General features: G+C 37.8%; 1 protein-coding gene across 1 annotated transcript in view; it reads right to left on the reverse strand.

Annotated features, from left to right (window-relative positions):
- Positions 1 to 18,533, reverse strand: part of LOC123554817 (histone demethylase UTY-like) — a 473,287-nt gene that overhangs the window by 264,646 nt on the left and 190,108 nt on the right. The window contains exon 8 of the mRNA XM_045345168.2: positions 9,938 to 9,972. Within this exon, the coding sequence (XP_045201103.2) occupies positions 9,938 to 9,972 (35 nt within the window). The remainder of the gene's footprint in view (positions 1 to 9,937; positions 9,973 to 18,533) is intronic.

The raw sequence follows: 18,533 nt of genomic DNA on the forward strand, positions 1-18,533 counted from the left end.
TCCACATCTCATTTATATCGAAATAAAAACAAGAGGTATGGAATCAAAATTTGCATACCTGCTGGAATCACAGATTTACTGCAAAACCAAGTGTTAAGACCCTATTAGTCGCCTCTTACGATCATGCAAGGGTAAGGCAGTGGTTCCAATTCTTTTCATACACAGATCGTCCCAGAACCACATACAAAGGGCCATTACTCACTAAAAAATTGTGGAACCAGTCTGATTTTCAGGGGGACACAACTAGGGTACCAATACATCATTCTGACAAAGTTTGGTCAAAATCCCCCCAGTTGTTTCTGAGGAGATGCGATAACGAGAAATTGTTAACAGAAGGACAAACGGAGGGACTGAAGGACGACGGACCATGGACGCAGAGTAATTTGAATAGCAGATGGTGGGCTAAAAATGTTGACTGACGGACGACTGACGATGGACGTCGGGGATTGAGCGGTCATAAAAGCTGACCATAAGCCTTTGGCTCAGGTGAGCTAAAAACAAGAAAGTAGGTCAAGGTCACAGTCAGGTGACACTTATCACTTGGGGTCATCAGGTAAATATAATTAAACAGTCTAGGAAATATGATCTGATAATTTTTTAAGCATTTTTTCCTATATAAGGCCAGCATTTTTTTATTTTCTGGTTTACGTGAGATTTTTCAAATAGTTTGGGTCGGGGGGGGTAGTCAATTTTGAGTAGTCGACCAAATAAACAAGAGGACCATCATGGTCCTGAATCGCTCACCTCTTCCCACATGACCCAGTTTTGAGTAGGACGTCGTTTTTTTTCTATTATTTGACATAGTGACCTAGTTTTTGAGCTCATGTGACCCAGTTTCGAACTTGACCTAGATATCATCAAGATAAAAAATCTGACCAATTTTCATGAAGATCCATTGAAAAATATGGTCTCTAGAGAGGTCACAAGGTTTTTCTATTATTTGACCTATTGACCTAGTTTTCGAAGGTACGTGACCCTGTTTTGAACTTTATCTAGATATCATCAAGGTGAAAATTCAGATCAATTTTCATGAAGATTCATTGAAAAATATGGCCTCTAGAGAGGTCAAAAGATTTTAATAATTTTAGACCTACTGACCTACTTTTGACCGCAGTTGATCCAGTTTCAAACTTGACCTAGATATCATCAAGATGAACATTCAGACCAACTTTCATACAGATCCCATGAAAAATATGGCCTTTAGAGAGGTCACAAGGTTTTTCTATTATTTGACCTACTGACCTAGTTTTTGATGGCACATGACCCAGTTTCGAACTTGACCTAGATATCATCAAGGTGAACGTTCTGACCAATTTTAATGAAGATCTTGTGAAATATATGGCCTCTAGAGAGGTCACAAGCTTTTTCTATTTTTAGACCTACTGACCTAGTTTTTGATGGCACGTGACCCAGTTTCGAACTTGACCTAGATATCATCAAGGTGAACATTCTGACCAATTTTCATGAAGATATTGTGAAATATATGGCCTCTAGAGAGGTCACAAGGTTTCTCTATTATTTGACCTACTGACCTAGTTTTTGACTGCACGTGACCCAGTTTTGAACTTGACCTAGATATCATCAAGGTGAATGTTCTGACTAATTTTCATGAAGATCTTGTGAAATATATGGCCTCTAGAGAGGTCACAAGGTTTTTCTATTTTTAGACCTACTGACCTAGTTTTTTAAGGGACGTGACCCAGTTTCGAACTTGACCTAGATATCATCAAGATGAACATTCTGACCAACTTTCATAAAGATCCCATGAAAAATGTGACCTCTAGAGTGGTCACAAGCAAAAGTTTACGGACGCATGGACGCACACACAGACGGACGACGGACACCGCGCGATCACAAAAGCTCACCTTGTCACTTTGTGACAGGTGAGCTAAAAAATCAACAAAAAAGTTTTTCTGACCTACCTACCTTAATTTTTTTGAGCATGTTACCGGAAACAAAGATTTTTTTTTAGGCCTAAAAGTGGGTGGGGTTTGGTGCATTTGCAAGTTTTTATTCACGAAAAATGCTTCAAAACTAGAGCTATCACTAAAGGTGATGAATGTACCCCCCGCATGCAATGACATTTGACGCACACAAGATTGCATAATTATGTGGACTCTATATAGACTGTATGTATACAGTATAGTAACAAAAAACAAAGTCCCATAACTATGCAGAATATTTATCTAAAAGAACGTAACATGCACCATGCACAACTAGGGTTGGTACGGATCACTTGTGTGAAGTTTCATTAAATTGTGTGCAAGGGTTTGGAAGATTAGGCGCGCACAAGATTGCATATGCAGACTGTATGTACATAGTATGTTAACAAGAAACAAAGTCCCAAAACTCTGCAATTTTTGTTGTTGAAAGAACCTAACATGCCCCATGCACAACTACTGTTGTTACTGATCACTTTGGTGAAGTTTCATTAAATTGTGTCAAGGGGATGAGGAGAGATGGTGCGCACAAGATTGTGTCCATGTATATAGTTTAGTAACAAAAAAACAAAGCCCCATTACTCTGCAAAAAAATTCTGAAAGAACCAAACATGCACCATGCACAACTACTGTTGTTAATGATCCCCTTGTGTGAAGTTTCATTAAATTGTGTCAAGGGGGTCAGGAGAGATGGGTGCGCACAAGATTGTGTCAATGTATATGTATAGTTACAAAAAAAAAAAAGTCCCGTAACTCGCATTTTTTTTTTCTGAAAGAACCTAACATGCCCATGCACAATACTATTGTTACTGAATCACTTGTGTGAAGTTTCATAAAACTGTGTGAAGGGGGTGAGGAGAGATGGGTGCGCACAAGGGGTTGTTTTATGTATATAGTACAGTAACAAAAGTCCCGTAACTCTGCAAAAAAAAATTCTGAAAGAAACAAACATGCACCATGCTCAACTACTGTTGTTACTGATCACTTGTGTTAAGTTTCATTAAATTGTGTCAAGGGGATGAGGAGAGATGGTGTGCACAAGATTGTGTCTATGTATATAGTATAGTAACAAAAAACAAAGTCCCGTAACTCTGACATTTTTTTTTCTGAAAGAACCTAACATGCCCCATGCACAACTACTGTTGTTACTGATCACTTGTGTGAAGTTTCATTAAATTGTGTCAAGGGGATGAGGAGAGATGGTGTGCACAAAACTGTGTCTACGGACAGAGGGACGGACGGACAGACAGATGGACGACCTGAAACCAGTATACCCACCCTTACAACTTTGTTGTCGGGGGGTACAATAAGAGCTGCTTTCGCAGGAGTTATCATATTATCATTTAATGCAGATTTTTATTGGTTTTTATTTAGATTGTACTAGAAAATCTTGTAAGAAATGATAAAAATGTCCGAAAATCACGGTCAACAAAACTGGTGACAAATATGGAAAAACGAAAGGAAACATTTAAAATTCTAGATAAAATACCTGTTTTAATATTTCATCTTTTCACCATACCTATTCAATACTTATAATGTCTGCTTTAAATATTTAAAACATTTATGTTTTATTTTGCCCTAGCAAAATGCCTCGGCAACGATAATAAATTTGCGGAACGGCTGACCGGCTTATTTAATCGTATCAAGCACACAAAATAATTATTTTAAATTGGCAAAAAAATATAACAATACAGCATAAGCTGTTACCACTAATTAACAAGAGATAAGACACGATAATCTAATTCTGCATTGTTTATCAATTAACTATTACAGATTGATGATGACCAAGTGTTAGTCGGTGCATGACATGATTGACATCTGTCAGTAGCTAATTAATATACGATGCTCCGCCTACTGCCATACTTCCGCTTGTGTTGGCAAACAATATTGAAGTTCACTGGGATTTTGATTGACAAGGGGCAGAACTTTCGAACTCGTGAGGCATCAAAGAGAATTACCGCGAATCAACCAGACACACAGTGCATATTATGTGCAGGTCAAATATGAGTTTTTCTCCATTTTTGCGGGTCAAAAACAGAACCTTGGGCCAACAGAGTATACTGAACGCTCTACTAAGGCCCAAAAAAAAAAATATGTGTGGTTTCTGTTACAAAAAAATAGCGTAGGGATTTTTTTAATTTTTTTTTTTTATTGAAACAATGGTGTATCAGTACATACGGGTGCTTTTTATGTACCCTTTGGTTATTAATCACTCCCTGCAGCATGTTAACCATCTTTTCATGAAATTTACTTGCTACTATATTGCTTAATTTCTTTTCCTGATCTGTATATTTTATATTTCTTTCGTTCTTTTAATTTTATGTTCGCAGTAACATAACTTGGAAAGTGAACGTTTGGCATGTGAAACATATTAACCATCACAGGACCTGGGGATTCAGGTTAGAAAAGTACCCGTGACAGGAGTCAAAGATGCAGATATATTATATTTAGTTTATTTATGCATTCTGAATATTACTAAGTCCAAAACACAGACCAGGAAAAAGGTCACTCTGATAAAATTTTCAGGCACTGGCCTTCATCTGATGTAATCTGTACATTTTGTAATTAACAGTTCACACTATATAAATATTAAACAAGAGATCACAGAGTGATCTTGGCGCCCACCAATGTGCCATTTTTGAGTGTTCCAAATTTCAAGACTTATTGAATAGATCAAGGTCAAATTTCATTTCCGTACACAGCACTGTGCATGTGGTCTAAATTCGAAAGCTGTAGCTAGAGAAATGTGATAGTAGGTCACTAGACCAATTTCAAGGACAAAGTTCTTTGTACACAAAACTATGCATGTGCATCAAGTTTGAAGGCTGTAGTTTGAGAAATTTGAAAGTAGGTCACTAGGTCAATCTTTAGGTCAAAGTTTATTTCGGTAACCAAAACTATGCAAGTGGTCCAAATTTTAAGGCAGTAGCTTGAGAAATGTGAAAGTAGATCACTAGGTCAAAATCAAGGTCAAATTACACTTCTGAACACAAATTTATGCATGTGGTCCAAATTTAAAGCCTGTACCTTCAAAAATGTGAAAGTAGGTCACTAGGTCAATGCAAAGGTCAAAGTTTGTTTCGGTACATAAAACCATGCATGTGGTCCAAATTTGAAGGCTGTAGCTTGAGAAATGTGAAAGTAGGTCACTGGGTCAATGTCAAGGTCAAAGTTTGTTTTGGTACACAATCTTATGCATGTAGTCTAAATTTGAAGCCTGTAGCTACAGAAATGCGAAAGTAGGTCACTAGGTCAATCTTAAGGTCAAAGTTCATTTCGGTACACAAAACTATGCAAGTGGTCCAAATTTGAAGCTGTAGCTGAAGAAATGTGAAAGTAGGTCACTAGGTCAAAATCAAGGTCAAATTTTATTTCAGAACAAAGAACTATGCATGTGGTCCAAATTTGAAGCCTGTACCTTAAAAAATGTGAAAAAAGGTCACTAGGTCAATGTAAAGGTCAAAGTTTGTTTCGGTACACAAAACCATGCATGTGGTTCAAATATGAAGGCTGCAGCTTGAGAAATGTGAAAGTAGGTCACTAGGTCAAAATCAAGGTCAAATTTTATTACATGTGGTCCAAATTTGAAACCTGTACCTTCAAAAATGTGAAAGTAGGTCACTAGGTCAATGCAAAGGTCAAAGTTTGTTTCGGTACATAAAACCATGCATGTGGTCCAAATTTGAAGGCTGTAGCTTGAGAAATGTGAAAGTAGGTCACTGGGTCAAAATCAAGGTCAAATTTCATTTCAGAACACGAAACTATGCATGTGGTCCAAATTTGAAGCCTGTACCTTAAAAAATGTGGAAGTAGGTCACTAGGTCAATGTCAAGGTCAAAGTTTTTTTTCAGTGCACAAAACTATGATTGTGGTCCAAATTTAAAGGTTGTAGCTACAGAAATGTGAAAGTAGGTCATTAGGTCAAAATCAAGGTCAACTCATGTCAAGGTTCATCTTGCCACTCAAAACCATACATGTGGTCCAAATTTGAATGTTGTAGGTTATTGACAAGAAGTTTTTAAAAGCTTTTCCCTTTATAAGTCTATATGAACCATGTGACCCCCAGGGCGGGGCCATATTTGACCCTAGGGGGATAATTTTAACAAACTTGGTAGAGAATCACTAGATGATGCTACATTACAAATATCAAAGCCCTAGGCTTTGTGGTTTGGACAAGAAGATTTTCAAAGTTTTTCCCTATATAAGTCTATGTAAACCATGTGACCCCCGGGGCAGGGCCATATTTGCCCCTAGGGGGATAATTTGAACAATCTTAGTAGAAGACCACTAGATGATGTCACATACAAAATATCAAAGCCCTAGGCCCTGTGGTTTTGGACAAGAGGTTTTTCAAAGTTTTTCTCTATGTAAGTCTATATAAACCATGTGGCCCCCAGGGCGGGGCCATATTAGACCCCAGGGAAATAATTTGAATCATCTTGGTAGAGGACCACTAGATGATGCTTCATACCAAATATCAAAGCCCTAGGCTCTATGGTTTTGGACAAGAAGATTTTCAAAGTTTTTCACTATATAAATCTATGTAAATTATAGAAATAAACAAAGGGCCATAACTTACTAAAAAATTGTTGAACCAGTCTGATTTTCAGGGGGACTCAACTAGGGTACCAATACATCATTCTGACAAAGTTTGGTCAAAATCCCCCTGGTTGTTACTGAGGAGATGCGATAAAGAGAAATTGTTAACGGAAGGACGGACGGACGGAAGGATGACGGACCACGGACGCAGAGTGATTTGAATAGCCCACCATCTGATGATGGTGGACTAATAAAATCATAAATGAAACCACTATCTTGCAGACAAGAAATTGTTGACGCACAAAAATAGCAAATTATGGCCCTTTAAGAGGCAATAACTCTAGAACCCATGATGGGATCTGGCCAGTTTTTGAAAGGAATTGAGATATCATGCCAGTACAAGTTTTGTACAAGTTTGATCAAAGTTGCTTGCAAAATGTGGTCTCTATCTTGTTCACAAGAAACTGTGGACGGAAGGACGGATGGATGGACGGACGACGGACGAAGGGTGATCACAAAAGCTCACCCTGTCACTATGTGACAAGTGAGCTAAAAATGTGACCTCTAGAGTGGTCACAAGCAAAAGTTTACGGACAGATGCACGGATGGACGGACGACGGACGCTGTGCGATCACAAAAGCTCACCTTGTCACTTTGTGACAGGTGAGCTAACAAAAACCAATCTCATTAGATGCCGCTGAGGTATATTCATTTACATAGAATAAATGGTGGTAATTTGTCATAATTCAGTCAAAAGTTATCTACCCTGATTGTCCAAGTCCATCTGATGGCATAAATGACATTTCAAATCAGTATCTTCATTGGTTACTGAGATACACCTATTTTAATTTGAAACGAAGGGAGGTAATTTAATATAAATCAGTCCATAGTTATCTACCCTGATTGGCTCAGTCCAACTAAAGACAATAATGAAATTTCAAATGAGTCCTATAAATACTTACTGAGATAAATCCATTTTTATTAAAATCAGGGTAGGTAATCATGCATTGGTATATGAAAATAGAAGATACAAAGTACAAGCCTTTTCAACAATATATTAGACAAGAAACGCGGCAATGCCACGAAACCAGGTTTTCAACACTTTTCATAAGAATAAACAAGAGTGCCAGAATGTCACAATATACGCCCGTCACAGCAAATTTCTTTACTCTAGCACCTATATTTGCAGATGTAATTTTCATTTTGTGGTTGTTTAGTAATCATTGTAATTCTTTTGTTTTTCTAAGTCCACAAAAAAACTCCTTACCAGGTAGAGATACCTTAAAATACACCTAAAATTAGAAAGTAACAACTATGTTGTACCACAGAAAAGTGGTCTTGGTTTTTCCCTACGGTCAATTATAAAAAAAGTTACAATATAAGTTATTTATAGTAACAACTAAGGGAAGTAAATCTTAAAAAAAAAAAAAAAAATACAATTTTTTTTTTTTTAAAGTCCACACAGAAATCCTTACCAGGTAGAGATTGGTCAAAATACACCTCAAAATTGGATGTAACATGCATGTTGTACTACAGAAAAGTGGTCTCGATTTTTCCCTACGTCTAGTAATGAAAAAGTTACAATATAAGCTATTTATAGTAACAACAAAGGGAAGTAATTCTAAAGAAGGGAACTGCGCAAGACACTTCGTCTCATGATGGTGTATAATTGTGCCAAGTTACATCAAAATCCCTCTATGCATGAAGAAGATATGCTCCGGACAGTTTTCATTCTTGTATCCTTTGACCTCTATGTGTGACCTTGACCTTAGACCTAGGGACCTGGTTCTTGCACATGACACTCCGTCTCATGATGGTGAACAATTGTGCCAACTTTCATCAAAATCCCTCCATGCATGTAAAAGATATGCTAACCCTAACCCTAACCTAACCCTAACCCTATTTTTAGTAACAATGACCTTGACCTTGATCCCAGAAACCCCAAAATCAATCCCAAGCTACAACTTTATATAAGTTTTCTATACACCAAGTTTCATCATGATAGCTCATTCCTAAGTTAAGTTATTGACCGGAAACCCTTTTTCTATTTTAAGTAACAGTGACCTTGACCTTGACCCCAGAAACCCCAAAATCAATCCCAGCCTTTGTCTTCATATAAGCTACATACATACCAAGTTTTATTCAAATATCTTTACCGAAACAAAAGTTATTGACCGGAAACATCAGTTTGACGCCGCCGCCGCCGCCCGCCCGCCCGACCGACATCTACCCCAATCTAATAACTCGTTGAAAACCTGGTTAACAAGAGGGCCATGATGGCCCTGTATCGCTCTCCTGAGTACCATTGCTCAAAATGATATGATCAAGTTTTGACATAGAGCACATAGGCATACACATTAAATATCATCAGGATAAACATTTTCTTATAACAGTCCCTTTTGACCTAGTCAGGGCCAATTTCCATACCAAGTTCGAGGGTCCTAGGCTCAAATGCTACATTTTTGTACTAATGACTATTCCTTACTTAAGACTTAAATAAGATTTAAAACCAATCTCATTAGATGCTGCTCATACAGGGTTTTTTCTAGCTAATTTGGGAACATAGCCTATACCCCCAAAATTGGAAATTTTGACGTGTAAATGTTCCAAATTGGGAAACATGTAGTCCCATAGGATTTAGTAAGCATGTGTTTAAGTACTTTCTCATACACTTGTTTCACATTGTACAGCCTCTGTAACATACTTCCATTCCAAAATTGTCCATAATTTGGTCAATATTTGTGCAATTTTGATGAATCTTTTTTTTTTTCAGAATTTAATTTGGGAACTTTTGCACTAATCTTGGGAAAAATACATACTTGACATATTTGACCCTAGGGGGATAATTTGAACAATCTTGGTAGAGGACCACTAGATGATGCTACATACCATATATCAAAGCCCTAGGCCATGCGGTTTTGTACAAGAAGATTTTCAAAGTTTTCCCTATAACAGTCTATATAAACCATGTCACCCCCAGGGCAGGGCCATATTTGACCCTAGGGTAATAATTTGAACAATCTTGGTAGAGGACCACTAGATGATGCTACAAACCAGATATCAAAGCCCTAGGCCCTGTGGTTTTGGACAAGAAGATTCTATGGCAACCAGGGTTCTGTACGGAATTCAATTCTTTGAAAAATTTTTTTAAAAAGACCATCCAAGGATCATCCCTGTGAAGTTTCATCAAAATTGGCTTGGTGGTTTAGGAGGAGATGTTGTTTAAAGGAAACTGTGGACGGACGCCTGACGGACGGACGGTGATCGATCACAATAGCTCACTCCGAGCCTTTGGCTCAGGTGAGCTAGAAATGTGGACGATGTACCATCCACCCTATACTAATAGCTCACCCTGAACCTGTGGAAACAGTACTTCCACATTTACACTTAGCTTAGACTTTCTGTGTTTAAAACAGATTCTATAACTCACTCATGCAGCTACTATTCTTATAAATTACCTGCACTTCATAAAGGTGGGCAATGTGAAGTTTGACTGAAAAGAGAAGAAGAATTAAAATAATTTACAAAATCAATATGAAAAGATATATAACAAGAGGGTCATGATGACCCTGAATTACTCACCTGAGTAATATGAGCCACAAGTTTAAAAGGCAAACTGATGCTAAAATATTAGGAAGTAGGTCAGTAAGTCAAATTCATGGTCACTGAAAGTCAATTTTAAGATCAGTGTGCAAAACTGTACATGTCATCAAAATTTCAAGGCTGTATCTTAGACAAGATGGTCATGATGACACTGAATCGCTCACCTGAGTAATATGATCCACATGTTTAAAATGGCAAACTGATGCTAAAATATTACAAAGTAGGTCAGTAGGTCATATTCAAGGTCAGTTTTAAGATCGGTGTGCAAAACTGTACATGTCATCCAAATTTCAAGGCTGTATCTTAAATAAGAGGGCCATAATGGCCCTATATCGCTCACCTGTTATCATTGAACTTAAAGACAAAGGTCAAACAACAGGACCATGATGGTCCTGAATCGCTCACCTGTCCCCACATGACCCAGTTTTGAACTGAGTATGACGTCATTTTTTTCTATTATTTGACAAAGTGACCTAGTTTCCAAGCTCATATGACCCAGTTTTGAACTTGACCTAGATATTATCAGGAAAAAAATTCTGACCAATTTTCATGAAGATCCATTGAAAAATATGGCCTCTAGAGAGGTCACAAGGTTTTTCTATTATTTGACCTAATGACCTAGTTTTTGAAGGCATGTGACCCACTTTTCAACTTCAACTAGATATCATCAAGGTGAACGTTCTCACCAATTTTCATGAAGATCTCATGAAAAATATGGCCTCTAGAGAGGTCAAAAGTTTTTTCTATTTTTAGACCTACTGACCTAGTTTTTGACCGCACATGACCCAGTTTCAAACTTGAACTAGATATCATCAAGGTGAACACTCTGACCAATTTTCATGAAGATCCATTGAAAAGTATGGCCTCGAGAGAGGTCAAAAGGTTTTTCTATTTTTAGACCTACTGACCTAGTTTTTGACTGCAGTTGACCCGGTTTCGAACTTGACCTAGATATCATCAAGATGAGCATTCAGACCAACTTTCATACAGATCTCATCAAAAATATGGCCTCTAGAAAGGTCACAAGGTCTTTTTTTTTATTTGACCTACTGACCTAGTTTTTGACGGCACCTGACCCAGTTTCAAACTTGACCTAGATATCATCAAGATGAACATCCTGACCAATTTTCATGAAGACCAATTGAAAATTATGTCCTCTAGAGAGGTCACAAGGGTTTTCTATTTTTAGACCTACTGACCTAGTTTTAGACCACACGTGACCAAGTTTCGAACTTGACCTAGATATCATCAACATGAACATTCTGACCAAATTTCATAAAGATCACATGAAAAATGTGACCTCTAGAGTGGTCACAAGCAAAAATTTACGGACGGACACACACATGCACGGACGACGGACGCCACGCGATCACAAAAGTTCACCTTGTCACTTTGTGAAATGTGAGCTAAAAATCATAATCAAAATCAATCAAAAGAATTATGACAAAATATAGCTAAAATTTTCTTAAAGTTACCTCAAATAAATTTATTTTCAAATCAGGCCAGTAGTTTCATGCCCGAAGGATTACATCAGAGGAGGATAGGAGCAAAATTTTGACTGATGAAGTACAAAGGACAGGAACAACAAAGGGAAACAAGAGGACCATAATGGTCCTGAATCGCTCACCTCTTCCCACATGACCCAGTTTTGAGTAGGACGTCATTTTTCTATTATATGACATAGTGTCCTAGTTTTTGAGCTCATGTGACCCAGTTTTGAACTTGACCTGGATATTATCAAGATAAAAATTCTGACCAATTTTCATGAAGATCCATTGAAAAATATGGTCTCTAGAGAGGTCACAAGGTTTTTCTGTTATTTGACCTATTAACCTAGTTTTCGAAGGTACGTGACCCAGTTTCGAACTTTAGCTAGATATCATCAAGGTGAACATTCTCACTAATTTTCATGAAGATCTTGTGAAAAATATGGCCTCTAGAGAGGTCACAAGGTTTTTCTATTTTTATATCTACTGGTCTACTTTTTGACCGCACATGACTCAGTTTCGAAACTGACCTAGATATCATTAAGGTGAACATTCATATCAATTTTCATGAAGATCCATTGAAAAATATGGCCTCTAGAGAGGAAAAAAGATTTGTCTAATTTTAGACCTACTGACCTAGTTTTTGACTGGAGCTGACCCAGTTTCAAACTTGGCCTAGATATCATCAAGACGAACATTCAGACCAAATTTCATACAGATCCCAAGAAAAGTATGGCCTCGAGAGAGGTCACAAGTTTTCTTTATTATTTGACCTACTGACCTAGTTATTTAAGGCACGTGACCCAGTTTCAAACTTGACCTAGATATCATCAAGAAGAACATTCAGACCAACTTTCATACAGATCTCATGAAAAATATGGCCTCTAGAGAGGTCACAACGTTTTTTCATTATTTGACCTACTTTTTGAAGGCATGTGACCCACTTTCAAACATGACCTAGATATCATCAAGATGAACATTCTGACCAATTCTTATGGAGATCCATTCACAAGTATGGCCTCTAGAGAGGTCACAAGGTTTTTCTATTTTTAGACCTACTGACCTAGTTTTTGACGGCACATGACCCTGTTTCAAACTTGACCTACATATCATCAAGATGAACATTCAGACCACCTTTCATACAGATCTCATGAAAAATATGGCCTCTAGAGAGGTCACAACGTTTTTTCATTATTTGACCTACTTTTTGAAGGCATGTGACCCACTTTCAAACATGACCTAGATATCATCAAGATGAACATTCTGACCAATTCTTATGGAGATCCATTCACAAGTATGGCCTCTAGAGAGGTCACAAGGTTTTTCTATTTTTAGACCTACTGACCTAATTTTTGACGGCACATGACCCTGTTTCGAACTTGACCTAGATATCATCAAGATGAACATTCAGACCACCTTTCATACAGATCTCATGAAAAATATTGCCTTAAGAGAGGTCCCAAGGTTTTTCTATTATCTGACCTACTGACCTACTTTTTGATGGCACGTGACCCACTTTCGAACTTGACCTAGATATCATAAAGGTGAACGTTCTGACCAATTTTCATGAAGATCTCATGAAATATATGGCCTCTAGAGAGGTCACAAGGTTTTTCTATTTTTAGACCTACTGACCTAGTTTTTGACCGCACATCATCAAGTTTCATTCTTGACCTAGATATCATCAAGATGAACATTCTGACCAATTTTCATGAAGATCTCATGAAATATATGGCCTCTAGAGAGGTCATAATGTTTTTCTTTAGACCTACTGACCTAGTTTTTGACAACATGCGACCCAGTTTCGAACTTGACCTAGATATCATCAAGATGAACATTAAGACCAACTGTCATACAGATCCCATGAATAATATGGCCTTTAGAGAGGTCACAAAGTTTTTCTATTATTTGACATACTGACCTAGTTTTTGAAGGCACGTGACCCAATTTCGAACTTGACCTAGATATCATCAAGGTGAATGTTCTGACCAATTTTCATGAAGATCTTTTGAAATATATGGCCTCTAGAGAGGTCACAAGGTTTTTCTATTTTTAGACCTACTGACCTAGTTTTTGATGGCACTCGACCCAGTTTCGAACTTGGCCTAGATATCATCAAGGTGAACATTCTGACCAATTTTCATGAAGATCTTGTGAAATATATGGCCTCTTGATCTAGATATCATCAAGATGAACATTCTGACCAACTTTGATAAAGATCCCATGAAAAATGTGACCTCTAGAGTGGTCACAAGCAAAAGTTTACGGATGCACGCACGCACGCACGGACGACGGACAAAGGACACCGCGCGATCACAAAAGCTCACCTTGTCACATTGTGACAGGTAAGCTAACAAGAGGGTCATGATGGCCCTATATCGCTCACCTGTTATCATTGCACTTAAGAACAAGAAGCTATTTATAGTAACATAAAAGGGAAGTAATTAAAAACAAGAGGGCCATAATGGCCCTATATCACTCACCTGTCATCATTGCATTTAAGGACAAGAAGGTCAAAAAATCATAATCAAGATCAATCAAAAGAATCATGAGAAACAAGAGCTCGTCGAACACGAAATGCCCCCCTTGATGCATTCAGTAATTGCACAAGGAACAGAAAATATATGCTCACTGTAAACAAAAGTCTCTACCATTCTGGTTTAATCTGACCTTGACCTTTAACCTATTAACCTAATAAGAGATTACAGAGTGATCTTGGTGCCATCCACTGAGCCATTTTTGAATGGGTCAAAATCAAGGTCAAATTTTATTCTGGAACAAAAAACTATGCATGTGGTCCAAATTTGAAGCCTGTACCTTCAAAAATGTGAAAGTAGCTCACTAGGTCAATAACAAGGTCAAAGTTTTTTTCGGTACACAAACCTATGCATTGGTCCAAATTTGAAGGCTGTAGCTACAGAAATGTGAAAGTAGGTCATTAGGTCAAGATCAAGGTCAACTCATGTCAAGGTTCATTTTGCCACTCAAAACTTATACATGTGGTCCAAATTTGAATGATGTAAGTTATGGACATGAAGATTCTAAGTTTTTCCCTATATAAGTTTAATAAAACCATATGACCCTGGGGCGGGCCATATTTGACCCTAGAGGGATAATTTGAACAAACTGGTAGAGAACCACTAAAGATGCTACATTACAAAATATTAAAACCATAGTCTTGTGGTTTGGACAAGAGATTTTCAAAGATTTTCCCTATATAAGTCTATGTAACCATGTGACCCCCCAGGGCGGAGCCATATTTGACCCTAGGGGAATAATTGAAAAATCTTAGTAGAGGACCACTAGATGATGTCATATACAAAATATCAAAGCCCTAGGCCCTGTGGTTTTGGACAAAATGTTTTTCAAAGTTTTTCCTATATAAGTCTATATAAACCATGTGACCCCCAGGGTGGGGCCATATTTGACCCCAGGGAAATAATCTGAACAATCTTGGTAGAGGACCACTAGATTTGGCTACATACCAAATATCATAGCCCTAGGTTCCTATGGTTTTGGACAAGAGACAGAAACCGTTAACTGTTCCTGGCCAATGTGACCTTGACCTTTGACGTAATGACTTCAAAATGAATAGGGGTCATCTGCCGGTCATGGCCAACCTAACTATCAATTTTCTGACACTAGCCCAAGCGTTCTTGAATATTGCCTGGAAATCATTTTACTGTTCCTGGTCACTGTGACCTTGACCTTTGACATACTGACCTCAAAATCAATAGGGGTCATCTGCTGGTCATGACAAGTCTCCCTATCAACTTTCGTGATCCTAGGCCTAAGCGTTCTTGAGTTATCATCCGGAAACCGTTTTACTGTTCAGGGTCACTGTGACCTTGACCTTTAACATACTGACCTCAAAATCAATAGGGGTCATTTGCTGGTCATTACCAATCTCCCTATCAACTTTCATGATCCTAGGCCCAAGTGTTCTTGAGTTATCATCCAGAAACCATTTTACTATTCAGGGTCACTGTGACCTTGACCTTTGACATACAGACCTCAAAATCAATAGGGGTCATCTGCTGGTGATGACCAACCTCCCTTTCAATTTTCATGATCCTAGGCCCAAGCGTTCTTGAGTTATCATCCGGAAACGGATTGGTCTACATTCCGACTGACCGACAGACCGACCGACCGACCGACCGACCGACCGACCGACATCTGCAAAACAATATACCCCTCCTTCTTGAAGGGGGGCATAAATATAGTTGAAATTTTCTTAAAGGTACAGATATGTCAAAATACACTTATAAATTGGAGGTACCATCCATGTTGTACCACAGGAAAGTGATCTCGGTTTTTCCCTACGGCCAATAATAAAAAAGTTACTAAATAAGCTATTTATAGTAACATAAAAGAGAAGTAATTAAAAACAAGCAAATTCGATGAATTGGTATCCCCCGCCGAAAAGGGTTTGTGGTCAGGAATGGCAAAAAAAAATATCTGGCAAAAAGTTAAGGATATTACTAAGAAGCAAATAATTTCATTTGTCAAAATCAATTTAACAGAAAATGAATGCTATTTTTTGGTTGGGGAAGAGGGGGCAGCAGGGGTGACTTTGTGAGGGTACAAAACATCGATTATGATTGTCATTGATCATCGATGTTGATTATAAATATTGAAATATTGATAGAAAATTAAAAATGAAAAAAAAAAAAAAAAAAAATGGTGGGGGGTGGGGATGACTTGGTGGAGGAGTGAGGTGGGGGAACAGTACAACTTTGCATGTTGATAAATATTCATGGAAGGTTTGAAAATAATAATAATAAAAAGGAAAGAATTTTTTATTTTTTTGGGGGGGTGGTGGGGTTGGGAGGGGGAGAGGTGTGACGAAGGCAGGTGGTGACCAGGTGTGGGTACACACTTCACATGTTTATACTAAATGTTCATGGAAAAGAATGAAAGAAGTTTTATGAAATTCTACCAATTGGTTGGTTTGTTATGTACAAATCTGTAGATTTTCAACAATTAAAGGGCAATAACTCTAAGGAAAATTGACCAATTGAAAAAAAAAATGGCAGACATCATCGAAGTATGTTGGTTCATATTTATTCTAAGTTTCATGAAATTCCACCAGCTTGTTACTGAGAAATGGCTGCAGATGTGGATTTTTCATTTAATCAAGGGCAATAACTCTAAGGGAAATTGACCAATCCAAAAAATAACTTGATGGGCATCATTGCAGTATGTTGGTTCATATTTATTTTAAGTTTCATAAAATTCTACCTGCTAGTTACTGAGAAATGGCTGCGGACGGTCATTTTTGGGCATTTTTCATTAAATCAAGGGCAATAACTCTAAGGAAAATTGACCAATCCAAAAAAAAACTTGACGGGCATCATCGCAGTATGTTGATTCATGTTTATTTCAAGTTTCATGAAATTCTACCAGCTAGTTACTGAGAAATGGCTGCGGACGGACGCACGCACGCACACACACACGGACAACGCCATTTCAATACCCCCCTCCCGATTTCATCAGCGGGGGATAAAAAATTATTGTAAGTGAACAAAAGGATCTGCCAAATAAAAACAAGAGCACTGCAATGCAATGCAAATGCAGCGCAATATACACACAAAACAAAGTCATTTGACCAAGTCCAAAAGGGGGCATAATTTGCCCAAAATACATGTCAGAGTTATGGGACTTGACCCAGTGAGGTAGGTAATTGATCTAGAAAAAGAAAAAATAAGTTTCAAATCTATATGCCTTTTAGTAATAGCTGTATGTACTTGCACGCAAAACTTTAACCAGAATTTTCTAAGTCCAAAAGGGGATATAATTTGGCCAAAATACATGTCAGAGTTATGGGACTTGACCCAGTGAGGTAGGTAATTGATCTAGAAAAAGAAAAAATAAGTTTCAAATCTATATGCCTTTTAGTAATAGCTGTATGTACTTGCACGCAAAACTTTAACCAGAATTTTCTAAGACAAAAAGGGGGCATAATTTGGCCAAAATGAAGGTCACAGTTATGGGACTTGGTGTTATCAAATAGTTTTATAACCCCGGAGGCACATGTGAAGTTTCAATTCAATATCTACATTAGTTTTGGAGATAGTAACTTGCATGTAAAACTTTAACCAGAATTTTCTAAGTCCAAAAGGGGGCATAATTTGCTCAAAATACATGTTAGAGTTATGGAACTTGACCCAGTGAGGTTGGTAATTGACCTAGAAAAAGAATAAATAAGTTTCAAAGCTATATGCCTTTAAATGATAGCTGTATGTACTTGCATGCAAAAACTTAACCAAGGTGTGACGCCGACGCCGACGCCAGGGTGAGTAGAATAGCTAGACTATTCTTCGAATAGTCGAGCTAAAAATGAGTCTGCTCATAATTGTGCAGACAAAGTCAAAATAGCTAATTTTGGCTCTTTCAGGGGCCATAACTCTGGAACCCATTAAGGGATCTGGCCAGTTCAAGAAAGGAACCAAGATCTTATGGTGACACAAGTTTTTGTGCAAGTTTGTTTAAATTCAAATCATAAATGAAGCTGCTATTGTGCAGACAAGGTCAAAATAGCTAATTCTGGCCCTATCAGGGGCCATAACTCTGGAACCCATAATGGAATCTGGCAAGTTCAAGAAAGGAATCCAGATCTTGTGGTGATACAAGTTGTGTGCAAGTTTGGTTAAAATCAAATCATAAATGAAGCTGCTATTGCAGACAGGGTCAAAATAGCTAATTTTGGCCATTTCAGGGGCCATAACTCTGAAACCCATTAAGGGATCTGGCTGGTTCAAGAAAGGAAACGAGATCTTATGGTAACACAAGTTTTGTGCAAGTTTGATTACATTCAAATCATAAATGAAGCTGCTATTGTGCAGACAAGGTCAAAATAGCTAATTTTGGCCCTTTGAGGGGCCATAACTCTGGAATCCATTACGGAATCTGGCCAGTTCAAGAAAGGAACCAAGATCTTATGGTGATACAAGTTGTGTGCAAG

This window comes from Mercenaria mercenaria, chromosome 7, assembly GCF_021730395.1.
Source record: "Mercenaria mercenaria strain notata chromosome 7, MADL_Memer_1, whole genome shotgun sequence".
NCBI classification, from domain to species: domain Eukaryota; kingdom Metazoa; phylum Mollusca; class Bivalvia; order Venerida; family Veneridae; genus Mercenaria; species Mercenaria mercenaria.